The sequence below is a fragment of the Syngnathus scovelli genome, chromosome 4 (genome assembly GCF_024217435.2).
Source record: "Syngnathus scovelli strain Florida chromosome 4, RoL_Ssco_1.2, whole genome shotgun sequence".
In the NCBI taxonomy this organism is placed as follows: domain Eukaryota; kingdom Metazoa; phylum Chordata; class Actinopteri; order Syngnathiformes; family Syngnathidae; genus Syngnathus; species Syngnathus scovelli.
In genome coordinates this window covers 23,833,265-23,848,543 of record NC_090850.1, presented here as the reverse complement: position 1 = coordinate 23,848,543, position 15,279 = coordinate 23,833,265, and the positions used below count along the sequence as shown (strand labels likewise).

The following is a 15,279-nucleotide window of genomic DNA, read 5'->3' as shown; positions in this document are numbered from 1 at the left end:
GTGACGGAGGAGCACGAGCAGACGGCCTCTTCGCCCCACTGGCGGCGGATGACGTCGCACGCACTCTCCCCAAACTGAGGAAGATGAACACTCGCAAAGCGATGTGACTTGCCGCACCGCACTGATGACAACAAAAGCACGGAATGTTCACAGTGTGGGAAAACATTGAGTTCCAAACGGAATTACACGTGAGAATGCACACGCAAAGATTCGCTCGGAAAGGACAAATAAGGACACACGCCAAAATACTACATACTGGGGAGGAGAAACCTTTCGCCTGTTCACTTCCTGGGAAAGCAAAGTTTAGCAACGCACACCAAAGCGCACACTGGAGAAAAACCTCAAAGATTCTACATTTAGGGACATTGAACGAGGCACGCGCAAATATACACAGGAGAAAAACCTTTGGCCTGCTCAACTTCTTCTCTCAAACGGAAAGTTTAACAATCCACACAAGGAAACACACCGGAGAGAAATCTTTGGCCTGCTCACTTTGTGGTCAAATATTCTTTTTAAAGACGGGTTTAAGAGTGCAGCAAAAAACGCACGCTAGGGGAAAACCTTTTCCATGCTCACTTTGTGGGAAAAGCTTCTCGGGAAAGCGCAATTTAACGACGCACGCAAGAATAAATACGCAGCGGCCGGAGAGAAACGTTTTACCTGCTCAGTTTGTGGGAAAAGCTTCTCTTTGAAAGGACAATTGGCGAGGGGCGCAAAAATACACACGGGAGAGAAACCTTTTCCATGCCTGCTTTGTGGGAAAAGATTCTCAAGGAAGGGACGTTTAGTAAGTCACACGCAAGGCAACAGACTGGAGAGAAGCCATTCACTTGCAGTGTGTGTGTAGCAAGAGATTCTTTCATAAGATTGATGTGAAGAGACACAAGTGCGCAGTGGTCCATTGGACGTCTAACTTGAGGAGCTGGAAGAGTGCAAATGTGACTCAAGTACGGTGGGGGAATGTGAGGCGTCCCTCCTCTGCAACTGGCTCCTCGTCTGAGCGCAGGCACCAAACTACTGACCAAAGAGCACGGAGATGCGGTAAAGATCCACGTACCGATCTTTTTCTTGCTTCTGAGTGCATGACATCTTCCATTTTTTGGGGGGCATGTTTGCAACTCTACACTAACTGTGGAAGTCGGCTCTCTGACTTGAAATATTCGTCAATATACCCTATCTCCTGTTGAACAAATGAAATAATCAATCGTGCGTCTTGACTATTTTTCCTGTTGAACATTTTGGGCGTTCGAGCGCAAGTCACGTGACACGGACGTGGCTGCATTGGCACCTAGCCATTCAAATAAGGCCTCAAAAGACTTGAAAGTTATCCGTTCCCCCAACATCTCTTTTTTTTTCTACGTACACGGAAGACAAGTCTCGCTCGCGGGGGAGTCGATCAATTACGACCGCAAGATGGAGACACCCGTCCCGAGTGGTTCAACTTCCGCAGCTGATCTACTTCCGGTTCGGAATTATTGCTATCGTTTTTGCTTAGCTTTTCCTACGCGGCCACACGCTGGTCGCTTCATTCCTCTACCCAAGTTCGAATTGGGCGGATTGAAGCGTCGACACGGGACGTTGACTGGACTAAGACATCGTTTGTGACCTTTTGGATCATCTCGCCTCAGTACACGTCGAAGCTTCTCTTGCTAGCATATCTTATTTTAGCTAGCTAGCCGCTTACAACGAAAGACGTTCGCCTAGACGCATAGGCAAAGGAAGATCAAGTGAGTGTAAAGTGTTGGATCGTTGTGTGAAAATGTGTTCAAGAGGGGCAGCGCAGTGCGAGGGGGGACTTTGTGCAACAAAGGAGCGGCGAGGACAACTGCCCGACGCCGTTTGCAACGAGACTCCACTTGTGGTCCACGCAGCAGGTCTGTCGGTTCACCATTCATTGGTGTTTTGCTCACGAGGGTCGCGTGCGTGTTGTAGCCGTCCCGTCCCGTCCCGTCCCAGCTGCCTGCCTTCAGGTCAGCCCGAAGGGCGGACGTGCTAACGCAGCTAAGCAACCAGTATGCCGCCCGGCGGGCGGGCGGGCGGGCGGCCGGCCGACCTGCTTTCCATCTCACTGGAAAGCCTCATGTGCACCCCCTGGTGGCCAAAGTCTTGGTTGGCATTTGAACTGTGCGATTGCTTTTTTTTAATCGATCAATGTCCGCATGGAATCAAAACCCTAAAATGTACGACAGCTAGCCAGACGGTGAGACATGAACTGGCCCCGTGGTCCAATTTCTGTTGATCAACCATGTCATGTAATACTCTTAACTAAATCTAAATGAACTTATTTGATGGCTTCTAGAGAAATTGAGGTGTTGGTGTGGATTTTTTTTTTTTTTATTGGTTGCAAAAATCAGCTTTTAAATGACAGTAGAACAGTTATATTGATTATTTCTGTTGGTGACTCAATGAGACACACCATCAGTCACAACACGAGACTTTAGCAAAGTGTGTCTTGTGTCCTGCAGATGTCACGGAAGGAGAGCTCGGTTCTTGGCAGCAGCAGCAGCAGCTGCAGCTGCAGCTGCAGTCACGCCACATCAAGCAGGAGGAGTGGCCCAAGCCGTGTCACATTAAAGAGGAGGAGCAGGAGGATGAAATCACCACGTTTCAGTTGACTGACGTCAGTGTGAAGTTTGAGGAAGGTGAGGGAGAACACAGCGGAGGATCAAACCGTCTCGCGTCGGCCCCGCAATCAGATAGTGGCGACGACGACGCCACCTCGCACTCTTCTTACCATGATGACGATCGACGCGCTAAACGTGACGTGACTGGTCAGAGTGACAAAAAACGTGTGAAATGTTCTCAGTGCGACAAAACCTTTGTCTACAAGTCAAGGTTGAAAAGACACTTGAGAACGCACACTGGGGAAAAACCATTTAGTTGTTCCCTGTGCGGCAAAAGCTTCTCTCTCAAGGCACATTTAACGGCACACAACACGACTCACACCGGAGAAAAACCTTTTGCCTGCTCCGTTTGCGATCAGAGATTCTCCAGAAAAGAACATTTAACAAGGCACACCAAAAGACATAACGGAGAGAAACCCTTTCCCTGCTCAATCTGCGGTAAAAGCTTCTCCGAAAAGACCCATTTGAAGATACACACCGGAACGCACACGGGAGACAAGCCGTTTGCCTGCTCAGTGTGCGGTAAAAGCTTCACTCTGAATTCACTTTTAACAAGGCACACCCAAACACACGCTGAAGAAAAACCTTTTGTCTGCTCAGTTTGCGGGAAGCGATTTGGTCACAAGGGAGATTTGACCAAACACACGCGAACGCATGCGGAAGAGAAACTTTTTGTCTGCTCCGTTTGTGGCAAACGATTCACTCTGAAAGAAGGTTTGACCAAACATTCCAAAACGCACACGGGAGAAAAACCTTGCGCTTGCCCAGTCTGCGGCCAACGATTCTCTGAAAAGGCCCGCTTAACCCGACATATCAGAACACACACTGGGGAAAAACCATTTGTGTGCTCAGTCTGCGGTCAAAGATTTTCCGAAAAGGCCCGCTTAACGCGACACGCGCGGACGCACACTGGGGAGAAGCCCTTTGCGTGCTCCATTTGTGGGAAAACCTTCAACAGAAAGACAACGTTGAAAGCGCACACCAGAACCCACACTGGAGAAAAGCCTTTTGGCTGTTCCGTTTGCGGCCAAAGGTTCTCAACCAATGGGAATTTAACCATCCACATGAAAAGACACGGCGGAGAGAAGCCTTTCACTTGCTTGTTCTGCGGCAAAATGTTCCGCGAGAATGGACTTTTGAAAATCCACACGAGGAAACACACCGGAGAGCAGCCGTTTGCCTGCCTCGCGCCACTTTGCGGCAAGAAGTTCTCCCAGCGGGCCGAGTTGACCAAACACGCAAGGACGCACACGGGAGAAAAACCTTTTGCCTGCTCAGTGTGCGACAAAAGATTCAACGAGAGCGGCCATCTCACCAGGCACACGAGAACCCACACGGGAGAGAAACCCTTTGTCTGCTCACTTTGCGGCAAAGGATTCGCCGAGAATGGCCACTTAAGACGACACACCAGAACACACGCGGAGGAGCAGCCGGCCGGTTGTTTGGAGCCAACCGGCGGCTTGCAGCCAGCCAAGTCAAGTCAAGTTTATTTGTATAGCCAGCCTTAAATCACAAACAGTCTCAAAGGGCTTCACATAGCCCAAATTGACAATTATTCTCAAAGCATCCCCTGATCTTAAGCTCCCAGCCGGTGGTTTGCAGCCAGCCGGTGGCTTGCAACGTGTGTGATGAACGACGGACGAGTAGCTGGAGACGCGCAAGTGTGACGTTCCCTGAGGCACCACACGAGGGCGCTGTTGGACAGGGCATTTCCGGTATAAATAGGAAGTCCCCAGTTACCGTGAAGTGCCCAGTTCCGGTGGCTGGGTGGGTGCCCAGGGAGATTGCTGGGCGCACGCCATCTGCCAATCTGGTAATTATTGGTTTTGTATTTCAGTGGTTGTTGTTTTTTTGGAATGATTATCGTCTGGTAAATGTGTTTTATACGACAGGGTTGATTAGTGGTCGAGGCTTCGCGTGCGAGTGACTGGGTTTGGGTGTGCGACACTTCAGGTAGGCGCTATTCTAATGTTTCTACGCGTTCCGTATTCAAATGGACTTTCAACTGTTTAGGGACACGCGTTTGCGTTTTACAGTTGCTCAGGTGTACCGTTGCCTGCTGTTCTTAGTTCTCGTTTTGTTGTTTCGGTTCGCCCGCCGCCGCCGTAAAGCCGGCCGGACCAACCTCGTGAATCTTTTCTCTCTTTGTCCCGTAACGTGTCACTAATAAACATCGTAAACTTCAGTTCTTCTTGCTTCATTGATTGGGAGAGCACCTGCGCTACGTGAAGTTCAAATGGCTCGATACAGTTCATGTACAAGGCCCGTTGGATTGAACTCACAGCAGTAAATACTTGGCTGAAGGTGAGGCTTGAGGAGCAAGGCTTGACTTCTACGTGTTGTGCCCAGCAGACGTGGGTGAAGAAGATTTTGAGCAGAAGCTGTGGAGCTCCTCCGGGATGCAGCAGCGGGAAGCAGAGCCCCCAAACATGAAAGGAGAAGAGCAGGAGGAGGATGTCACCGCCTTTCCCTTGACCGTTATCGTGAAGAGCGAAGACGACGACGACGACCCGGCGGGGGGTCGCCGATCGGACAGCCTCGTAGCGCCACGCTCGGAGAGTGACCACGCCACGTCGTGCTCCCGGGACACTGAGCGTGCTCAACGCGCAAAAGGTGATCTGTGGAGTCACGTTGACAGAAAACATGTCAAATGTTCACAATGTGACAAAACCTTTGATCGAAAGTCACTGTTGATAAGACACACAAGAAGCCACACGGGAGAAAAACCTTTTGCCTGCTCGCTTTGCGGGAAGGGATTCTCCTTAAAGACAAATCTTACAATGCACATAAGGACACACACCGGGGAAAAACCCTTTGCCTGCTTCGTGTGTGGTAAAAGATTTGCTAAAAACACCAATTTGACCATTCACACGAGAACGCACACTGGAGAAAAACCTTTTGCGTGCTCCTTTTGTGGGAAAAGATTCACTCAGAAGGGAGATTTGACAATGCATACCAGAACGCACACGGGAGAAAAACCTTTTGTCTGCTCCGCATGTGGCAAACGATTTACGGAGAAGAAAAATCTAACCACGCACGCTCGAACGCACACTGGTGAGAAACCGTTCAAGTGCAGCGAGTGCGACAAAAGGTTTTATGTCAAGCGCGAGGTCAAGCGACACAGGTGTGCCGGTGAGAAGAGCGACGCTCGCTCAAGCTCTTGACCCGACGGAAGAAAGCCGGGCCGGCCGCTCGCAAATGAGCTGCTTTTCAATCAATAAACTGGGCGAGTGAAGAAGCACATGGTGTCGTGCGACTGAGTCACTTCTGTCAAAAGTCCACTCCAGTTCATCTGGCGAGTTCCTTGAACGAAGGCTTCCACTCAAATGGTGGTACTTCACTTTGAGCTGCCACTTCAGCGTGCGTGTGTGTGTGTGGGGGGGTTGTGTGTCCAAAATTCATCCCGACAACCACAGAGGTACTTGGTGTCACATGTTGAAATGATTTTGGTGTGTGCAGATTTCCTACAAAGTGAAACATCCATTTTATTGATGGAAAAAAAAAAAAAAAAAAGCACTTCCACCCAATCTTCAGTCACGAATGAACCGCAGCCAGTTGGACGGATGGAAAAGCTGAGTTCCTTTTCTCTGATCGCAATCAAGTCAGCAGTTCGACTCCAGGCGAGCATAAGAAAACGTCCAGAAGTGGCGAGCCTTCCCAGCAGGGCAAAACATCTTCCAGGAGGAAGCCAGCCAGCCATCCAGCCAACCATCCAGCCAGCCATCCAGCTAGCCAGCCAGCCAGCCAGCCATCCAGCCAGCCAGCCAGCCAGAAAGGCGACCGCTCTATTCTTTGGACTGATGAGTCGAATGTCGACCTGTTGGCAAGGCGTCTTAATGGTACAAGAAAACCAATATTGAGCGTCAAAAACTCGGTGATAATTCTCGAGGTATTTCTTTATTTTCGTTCTGACTTTTCTTGGCCTCCAACAGGAGGCAAGTTCATATTTGTCAACAAACGCCGTGAAGCCTTTTGAGCCCTTTTTTTTTTATTTCCTGTGACAAAGGCCGACCGAAATCCGCTGGACTTGACCTGAGAGACAAACGCAGGCCTCGCTGAATCACACTGAATCCAAGACGGACACTTGAGAGCGGTAAAGCTTGGACCCTTACGATCCTTTCAAATGTACACTCAATGACAAGACTATTGCAAATTCCTTTTTGCATTCATTTCATGCATTTGTCAAACTGTTTATTGCTTTTGTTGCACGTGAGGTAAAGCTGGTAGCGGTACGAGAGGGAGGGAGGGAGGGAGGGGCAACATAGAGGTTTCCAACGTTCCACACGCAGGCACCGGACCCGCAGCACAATCGGCAGGTCAAAGCATTCTCTAGCGCGTGTGCGTTGGTGTGTGCTTTGTCAACTCGTCTCTTCGGGTGAATATTTGACCGCAAATTGAGCAGGCAAAAGGTTTCTCCCCAGTGTGAATTTTGGTGTGTATTGTCAAATGTCCCTTATAAGAAAAGCTGTTACCGCAAACTGTGCATGCGTAAGGTTTCTCACCAGTGTGTGTTTTTAGGTGTTCTCTCAAATCTCGGTTCTCAGAGAAACTTTGACCACAAATAGTGCACGCATACGGTTTCTCACCCGTGTGACTTCTGGTGTGGACTGTCAGTTGGCTTTTATGAGAGAATCTTTGACTGCAAAGCGAGCAGGCAAAAGGTTTTTCTCCAGTGTGTGTTCTTGAATGTGTAGTTAAGTTGCCCTTCAGAGAGAATCTTTGACCACAATCCGAGCAGGCAAAGGGTTTCTCCCCACTGTGTATTCTCGCGTGATTTCTCAAGTCTCTCTTTACGGAGAATCTTTGACCGCAAACTGAGCAGGCAAAAGGTTTCTCTCCAGTGTGTGTTATCGTGTGTTTTGTCAAATGACTTTTATAGGAGAATCTTTGATTGCAAACTAAGCAGGCAAAAGGTTTCTCGCCAGTGTGTATTCTCATGTGTCGTTTCAAAACCCACCTGTCAGCAAACGTTTTACCGCACTGACAACATTTGCAGCGCTTGTTGCCAGTGGGAAATGGCACATCAGCAGCGTCAGACTCTTCATCGTCATCATCACACACTGATCGTGGAGCCAAGAGGCCGTCTGCTTGTGACGCTCCATCGCCCTCTGCTGTCACTTGTTGACTTGAGCAGCTGCTGCTGCTGCTGCTTGGAGGCTCCGCCCCTCCGCTCTCCCCACTCTGAACTTCGCCTTCACTCTTCAGAGGGTCAAAGGTCAACGGCCAAGCGGTGAGATGCTCTTCCTCCTCTTCCTTTTTGACGTGCTCCCCGTCCTCCTCTTTCATGCCAGGAGACTGCAGCAGGTCTTCCGCTTGATTGTGGGGGGCCTCTTCATCTTCTGCTTCTGCTTCAGGTGAGCAAAACAACAAGGTTTGGTTGGGTGGTACTAAAATGATTCCAAAGCAGAACACTATCAAAGGCAGATCCCGTCCTTTTGTTTCACGTACATCCGCCGTACACTTTTGACTCTTTAAGTTAGAAACAGTGTTTTCATCAGTCAAAAACAACTTTCCTTCTGACACAATCTGTTTGAATGGAAACTTTGAGTTGCATCATTTTGTGATCAAGTCTATCTGGAAGCAGCTCACACTTTGACTTTTCCTCTTTGCATTCGGCACTTTTGGATACCGTACGACTGAAGTCAGTACCAGCTCAGTGGCCTAGTAGTAGAGTGTCCGCCCTGAGACTGGAAGGTTGTGGGTTCAAACCCCGGCCGGGTCATACCAAAGACTATAAAAATGGGACCCATTGCCTCCCTGCTTGGCACTCAGCATTAAGGGTTGGAATTGGGGGGTTAGATCACCAAATGATTCCCGAGCGCGGCACCGCTGCTGCTCACTGCTCCCCTCTCCCCCAGGGGATGGATCAAAATCACATGGGGATGGGTTAAATGCAGAGGACAAATTTCACCACACCCAGATGTGTGTGTGACGATGATCATTGGGACTTTTGGGGGGGGGACATAACGAGCCGTCTCATCTCATGATTGTGAGGCAAAAAGGTTTTCTGGATCACCTTCTTCACTCTTGACGATGACATCGGTCAAGGGAAACGCGCTGATATCCTCCTCCTCCTCCTGTTTGTCGTCTTCCTTGATGTGAGGCGGGTCGGGCTCCCGCCGCTCAACATGAAGATCCTCCTCCGTGAAGTCTGCAGGATGCAAGAAGACGATTGCCAGGGCTTTAAACACGCAGCTGTGTCGGGCAGATCCGACTGAGCCAGTGACATTTTGAATCCGGCTGGACAAGAGGGACAAGCTGTATGTCCTCAAAGTCCTTTGCCAGGTGGAGGTCATTCAACATTGGAAATGAAGCTACGCCGCTTTGTAAATCCGTCTGGATGGGCTACAGCGAAAGTCCACACGGCCCCTCTTTTTCTCACAACAGACGACTCCATTGTCAATCTTTACAAAGGAGTTTGTGACCGTGACCTCGAATTAGCTGTGGCACCCCACTTTTCGGACACAGCACGACTGTGCACTCGGGCTACGATTCTCACACTTTGACACGTACTCATCACGTGATTTTGAATCTTGCACGTTTTTCAAATTTCCGAGTCGTTTGGCTTCCGAGTCAAGGCAAGCTACCGCTGGAGTACACAATATTTTGTAAACGTAAAACGCGGTCAGTCATCATGATGGAAAACAGAAATGAGTAAGTCAAGTGACGCAACCTTTGCGGTGGAACACAACTCGAGGCTTCTTGCAAACGCCATCCGGTTGTTGACGTTTTCGCCTGTTCCTTGTTGTTTCACAAACTTCTTCCTCGTAATCTTCTTCTTTGACGCGTTTTGCACACATTTCACACGACAATCAACAACACTTGACACTCACAGACGGTGACGCGAACACGCCCGTCCGTCTCTTTGTTAGCGGCTAGCCAGCTAAGCTAAGCTAAGCTCTCGGGAAGTTTCAACGTGCGCTGACACGAGTTTATACTGATTCAAGTAACGATCATGATATATGTCTTCACATATTACGTCAAGTAGTGATGGAAGTCCTGTGTCGAGTTCTTAGTATGTTTCCAAAATCACGTCTTCCGAATGTTTATACTTCCGTCCATTGTGTGACGTAACGTCCGTCACACAACACTCTGGCCGACGCATTACGACCATCTTGCGGCGATGACGGCAAATAGCACAAACTGCTCACTCGCCATCAGCAAAGCAATCCGCAAACGCAAGTGTTTGATTACGCATTTTCTCACTAGGCACAATGTTCCAACTGCGCACTCGGTCAAATTTATACGAAAAAGAACTCTCAGCACTGTGATGCATGTTAAGTTCGACCGAGCGGAGTTGCCGTACTTCGTCGCACTTGTCTGCTGCGGTTCTTTTGGATGCGGTGCGGCTCACCAAACGTGCTTCGATAAATAACTTCCTAAATTCTGCCGAACGCAGCGAAGTCTTTAGGGGAGTAAAAATCATTAAGTAAGTCTTCGTGGCCGGATAAAGTTCTCTCGATGCACACTGAATATTCTCAATTTAACATAGCTTAGCTAGCTTGCTAGCCAGGGGTAACAGTCGCGCGTTTGTTAGCATCACGAAGCTCATTTGAGACCAAATGTGAACGTAAAGAACTTGTGTTCATCGTGTGAAAATGTGTGCCGAATGTGTGAAAGAAGAAGAAGATTACCACGAGGAACTTTGTGGACCAAAAGAGGCGAACGAGCGACAACGGCTGCATGCACATTGCAAGACGTCTCGAGTTGACTTCCACGGAAAAGGTTTGTTCCTTTTGTACTCTCACCAATTGACTTTTTTTTGTTTTTGGAATAATCACAATCACTGACATGCAGTACGTATTTTCACATTTTATGCGGCAGTCCGTATTACAGGGGTACTTTGATTGACAAGTTTACCTCAAGCTAGTAGCTTTATTTATTTACCCCTCTCTCCAATCGCCTTTTCCCCCTTGAGCCCTCACCCTCAAATACCACAACTATTCTTATTTATTTGTGTATTTCTTCATTTTCTTCCAGATCCAGCCTGATCATTTATTAGTTGATATTCTCTACAGTGGATGTAGAAAGTCTACACACGTCTGATAAATTGCACATTTGTTTTGATTGAAAGAAGTTAGATGGGCAAAGCTTTTATTGCAACTCTCAGTCCTTTCAGCTATGGCACTTTTCATATTAACTAGTTTATTCATGTTCTTTTAGACAAGACTGATACTTTCTTTTTTTCAATTCTATTCAACAGGTTTATTCATGTTTGTTTAGCCAAGAGTGGTACAAAGAACAAAAAAAGATATTTAATGATTTGTTTTTAATAAATCTTTCGGTATACTAATTTCATTATTTTCCATGATTGTGCTGACAGAATGAAACTAGCTTATTTGTGGTATTGAATCAATATTGTATTTCAGAGCAGCCGCACTTCAAAGAGGAAGAGCAGGAGGGAGACGTCAGTGAGTTTCCATTGACTTTTGTCGTCGTCAAGATTGAAGGTGAAGACAACTGTGAAAGTGAGGAGAACAGAAGGACGGAGGCGTCAAGCAGCAGCAGCGGCAGCAGCAGCAGCAGCAGCAGCAGCAGCCGCCGCCGCCGCCGCCGCAGCAGCAGCACACCGCAACACCTGACAGCAGAAGGTGACGGAGGCCACTGTGGAGGAGCACCATCCCACAGCCCCTTGGCTCCACTCTCGGACGGCGATGACATAACGTCACACTCTTCTGAAACTGATGATGACGAACACGCTCATGCGGACATGCCATTTGACATTGACAAAAAGTATGCAAAATGTTCACATTGCGACAAATTTTTTTACAAGTCATCACTGAAAAGACACACAAGAACACACACGGGAGAGAAACCTTTTGCCTGTTCAGTGTGTGCTAAAACATTCTCTAGAAAGGGAGATTTAGCAACACACCAAAGAACACACACAGGGGAGAAACCATTTGTCTGCCTTTTTTGTGGCCGAAGATTCACTCAAAGTAACACTTTGACAGCGCACACTAGAACGCACACTGGTGGGCGACCTTTTGCTTGCACCCTTTGTGATAAAAGCTTCACTCAGAGAGCAAATTTAATAGCACACACAAGAACACACACTGGAGAACAACCGTTTGCCTGCTCAGTTTGCGGCCAAAGATTCTCCATCAAAGCAAACTTAACAACGCACACAAGAACACACACTGGAGAAAAACCTTTTGCCTGCTCAGTTTGCGGTCGAAGATTCTCTGTGAAGAGAAATCTAACGAGACATGCAAGAAGACACACTAGCGAGAAACCTGTCAGTTGCAATGTAGCCACTCTGTGACTTTCCAACAATTAAAATGTCATACCACTGTTTAAAGGTATGTTTGAAGAAAAAAAAAAGACCACGCACACGCACAGATGCAATCTAAATCGATCAAATTGTTTTCAGTCGTAGGTTCATTTTGTATACATTTTGGTGCGATGATAAAGCAGCGATGTTCGTTTGGGAAGGAATGAAGTGAGTTGGGTTAAGAAATCCCCATTTTCGACTGGCTTGATGTAGGTCGGTGCTCTTTGCTGTTCCACGCGGAGTCAGATGCTGGTAATGCCCCTCGAAAGTGTTGAATGGCGATGAGCATTTCATTTAAGGTTGCGGTCAAAGTCAGATCAAAGCAATCGCTCAGAACTCTTCGTCGCCACGGCAGCACTTTATTGGCCAGCCCAAGTGGGCCGCTGTAACAACCAATCAATCAATACCAAAGTAGTACATCAATAAATCGACCGACATCCGAGTCTCCCTCCGCCTGGCAAGTGGCGGAGAGACGATGCGGAAGTGACGTCGGGCTATGCGACATGACGCGCGCGGGGCATCGTCGGACGCAGCCGTGAGCATTGCAGCAAAATGTTGCTAGCGCAGCCGCTTTTCTTATGGAAAGCATTCGTCTCCTGTTCGCGGTAGACAGGCCGAAGCATCCTTCACCACTATCCTGCACGAAAAGGTTCTTGATGAAAATTTGGTGTCAGCTTCAAGTCGTCTCGGTGCATTCTCAATTCAGCTTAGCTAGCTTAGCTAGATAGCCGCTAACGCAGAGACGCCTTTCGGTTGCTTTTTCTTCTTCTTCTTCTTCCCAGCGCACCGCTCAGTGTGCTGCTTATCGCGTGCGTCACAATGTGTGCAAAGCGTGTGAAAGAGGAGGAAGTTTGCGGAGTTAAAGAGGAAGAGTTCGAGGAGGAAGTTTGCGGAGTTAAAGAGGAAGAGTACGAGGAGGACGTTTGTGGCGTTACAGAGGAGAAGGAGACGCAACTCCTGGACGCCCGAGTTGCGCTCCACGGAGCAGGTTTGTTGAGCTCGTTTGCCGAAGCACGTGACGTGTGAAGCAGCAACCGCTTCATTTTCGGAATCGGTTGCGCAATTTGCTATCGTTGTTGCTCTTGAGTTGTTGTTGTTGTTGTTGACAAATTGATGACATACTACATCTCTCTGATCATTATGGAGCAAGACAGGAAGAGAGGTCGTTCTTCGGACATGTGGGAATACTTCAGTCTGATCACCCCCGATAAGGTACGTGCCAGCCAGCGTGCCAGCCAGGGTGCCAACGTCGACACGGAGGAGCCGAGCTGGGAACTTGAACTCGGTTTTTAATACGCACTTGCGCCCAGGTCCAGTGCTTGGTGTGCTCGGCCGAACTCAAGTACCACGGCAACACGTCGTCCATGGTGAGGCACTACACGGCCAGGCACGGACCCGCTCTGAAACAGGGCACCGCAAGTGAGTGGAGTGGAGTGGAGTGGAGTGGAGTGGAGTGGAGTGGAGTGGAGTGGAGTGGAGTGGAGTCCAGCCAGCGCTTTGGCCAAGGGCGGCGAGCTGAGCAACTTTGCCCGTCCGTCATTTGTTTGTCTTGCCGTTCAGCGGGCCGCAAGCAGGAGCTGGACGAAGCGCTGGCCAACATGGTGGTGAAAGACTGGCAACCTTTTTCCGTGGTGGACGACTGCGGCTTCAAGGCGCTCGTGGCTTCGCTGGATCCCGCCTACGTGCTCCCGTCCAGACGGGCCCTCAAGAAGATGGTGCTGGAGAAATACGAGGAGGAGCGGAGCAAGGCCAAGGCGGCCGTGCGCCAGGCCGAAGCCGTCAGCCTGACCGCCGACACGTGGAGCTCGGTGGGGGCGGACGCCTGCCTGGCGGTGACCTGCCACTTTCTGGACCAGGCCATGAGAGTGGCCACGGTGCTTCTGGGCGTGCGGCCTCTGCCGCAATCGCACACGTCCAGTCACGTGGCCGACAGCTTGACGGCGCTCATGGAGGAGTGGGCCATCGAGGGCAAGGTGACTTCCATCGTGACCGACGCGGCGCCCCATATGGTGGCCTCGGTGCGCCATCTCAATTTGAGACACGCGCTCTGCTTTGCCCGCTCGCTCAATTTGGTGGTCAAGAAGGCTCTGGACGCCACGGCGGGCCTGCAAGAGCTCCGCGGCAGGGCGCGCCACCTGGTGGCTCTCTTCAAGAGCAGCGCCGGCGCCAGAGAGAAGCTGAGACAAGCGCAGGCGCAGACGGACGCTCCGGCCGCGCCGCTCGTCCAGGAGGCGGACGCGCGCTGGACCAGCACCTTCCTCATGCTCCAGCGCCTCTCGGAGCAGCGACGGTGCGTGGGCGCGGCGCTCGCCGGGCTGGAAACGCCGCCGCCGCCGCCACCGCTGTCCTCTCAGGACCACGAAACGGCGGCCGCGTGCCTGCACCTGCTGGCGCCCTTCTACCAGGCCAGCCTGGAGATGGCGCAGGAGAAGAGACTGTCGGCCTCCAAGGTGATCCCCATCACCAAAATGCTGCTGCTGCACTTGCACGAGGCCAACGAAAAGACCAGCCACGCCACGGCCAAGCAGCTGGCGCACAACCTGCTCTCGGTCATGCAGGAAAGGTTCGACACGCTGGAAAGCCAGACGGCCTTGAGCCTCTCCACCCTGCTGGATCCCAGATTCAAAACCTTTGGCTTCTACAATCAAGCGCGCGCGCAGACCTCGGTCAAACGCCTGGCCGCCCAGTGCTCGCAGGTCATCATGCGCACGCCCGCCGAAGAGCGGCCCTTTGCGTCGGCGCCCTCGTCGCCGGCCAACGTCGCGGGTGGGTGAGATCGCCGAAGCGCTGGGGCGGCAAAAGCGCTACAGTGGCGGCAAAAGCGCTACAGTGGCGGCAAAAGCGCTACAGTGGCGGCAAAAGCGCTACAGTGGCGCAAAAGCGCTACAGTGGCGCAAGCGCTGCGGCGAAAGCGCTACGGCGACGCTAACCCGAACCCCGTTTGCAGGTATCGACCTCTGGGAGAGCCTGGACAGAGACGCCTCGGAAGCCATGCGGCGGTCGCGCAATGCCTCGGTGGACGCCACGCTGGAAGTGCAGCGCTACGTGAGCGACCCGCCCCTGGGGCGAGCGGAAGACCCGCTGGCCTACTGGCTGAGCCATCGCAACGTTTACCCGCATCTCTTCCGGCTGGCCAAGCATTTCCTGTGCACGCCGGCGTCGTCGCTTCCTTGCGAGCAGGTCTTCTCCAAATGTGGAGAACTTGTGAGCAAGAAGAGAAACCGACTCAGCCCCAAAAGTGTGGAAATCGTGACGTTGCTCAATCAAAGTCTCTGAGCGAGCGACCGACCGGCCGGATGGATGATGAGAATTTTCTTTTCTAAATGCAATTAAATGTAGTGTTGAGAGACGTTCCTTTGATTTGCTTTGTTTAGGTTTTCT

General features: G+C 50.5%; 4 protein-coding genes across 11 annotated transcripts; 3 read left to right on the top strand and 1 right to left on the bottom strand.

Annotated features, from left to right (window-relative positions):
* The first annotated feature begins 1,358 nt into the window (after positions 1-1,358).
* LOC125966972 (zinc finger protein 771) lies at positions 1,359-6,798 on the top strand. Of its 4 annotated transcripts, XM_049717600.2 has the most exons (5): positions 1,359-1,874; positions 2,466-2,642; positions 4,977-5,237; positions 6,084-6,513; positions 6,631-6,798. In XM_049717600.2, the coding sequence occupies exons 1-4, from the start codon at positions 1,760-1,762 to the stop codon at positions 6,482-6,484; spliced, it is 954 nt and encodes a 317-aa protein (XP_049573557.1). In that variant the 5' UTR covers positions 1,359-1,759; the 3' UTR covers positions 6,485-6,513; positions 6,631-6,798. The 4 variants fall into 4 exon arrangements, 3 of the variants coding, with proteins under 3 accessions (XP_049573557.1, XP_068506645.1, XP_049573556.1); XM_068650544.1 differs by having other exon boundaries at positions 6,084-6,798; XR_007480628.2 differs by lacking the exons at positions 4,977-5,237; positions 6,084-6,513; positions 6,631-6,798 and adding an exon at positions 4,517-4,809 and having other exon boundaries at positions 1,396-1,874; positions 2,466-4,437.
* On the bottom strand, positions 6,500-9,691 carry LOC125966992 (zinc finger protein OZF). 3 transcript variants are annotated; one of them, XM_049717645.2, is made up of 3 exons: positions 9,298-9,691; positions 8,641-8,775; positions 6,500-7,963 (listed from the first exon to the last, which is right to left on the bottom strand). In XM_049717645.2, the coding sequence occupies exons 1-3, from the start codon at positions 9,422-9,424 to the stop codon at positions 6,954-6,956; spliced, it is 1,272 nt and encodes a 423-aa protein (XP_049573602.1). In that variant the 5' UTR covers positions 9,425-9,691; the 3' UTR covers positions 6,500-6,953. The 3 variants fall into 3 exon arrangements, with proteins under 3 accessions (XP_049573602.1, XP_049573601.1, XP_049573600.1); XM_049717644.2 differs by having other exon boundaries at positions 6,500-7,969; positions 9,298-9,690; XM_049717643.2 differs by having other exon boundaries at positions 6,500-7,972; positions 9,298-9,689.
* Positions 9,692-9,706: 15 nt separating this feature from the next.
* LOC125967004 (zinc finger protein 248-like) lies at positions 9,707-11,925 on the top strand. 3 transcript variants are annotated; one of them, XM_049717660.2, is made up of 3 exons: positions 9,713-10,349; positions 10,994-11,149; positions 11,192-11,925. In XM_049717660.2, the coding sequence occupies exons 1-3, from the start codon at positions 10,223-10,225 to the stop codon at positions 11,887-11,889; spliced, it is 981 nt and encodes a 326-aa protein (XP_049573617.1). In that variant the 5' UTR covers positions 9,713-10,222; the 3' UTR covers positions 11,890-11,925. The 3 variants fall into 3 exon arrangements, with proteins under 3 accessions (XP_049573618.1, XP_049573617.1, XP_049573615.1); XM_049717661.2 differs by having other exon boundaries at positions 9,707-10,349; positions 10,999-11,925; XM_049717658.2 differs by having other exon boundaries at positions 10,994-11,925.
* A 145-nt stretch (positions 11,926-12,070) lies between these two features.
* Positions 12,071-15,252, top strand: LOC125966968 (E3 SUMO-protein ligase ZBED1). Its single transcript, XM_049717593.2, has 6 exons — positions 12,071-12,547; positions 12,681-12,886; positions 13,049-13,110; positions 13,209-13,317; positions 13,459-14,664; positions 14,846-15,252. The coding sequence occupies exons 1-6, from the start codon at positions 12,477-12,479 to the stop codon at positions 15,172-15,174; spliced, it is 1,983 nt and encodes a 660-aa protein (XP_049573550.1). The 5' UTR covers positions 12,071-12,476; the 3' UTR covers positions 15,175-15,252.
* The last annotated feature ends 27 nt before the right edge of the window (positions 15,253-15,279 follow it).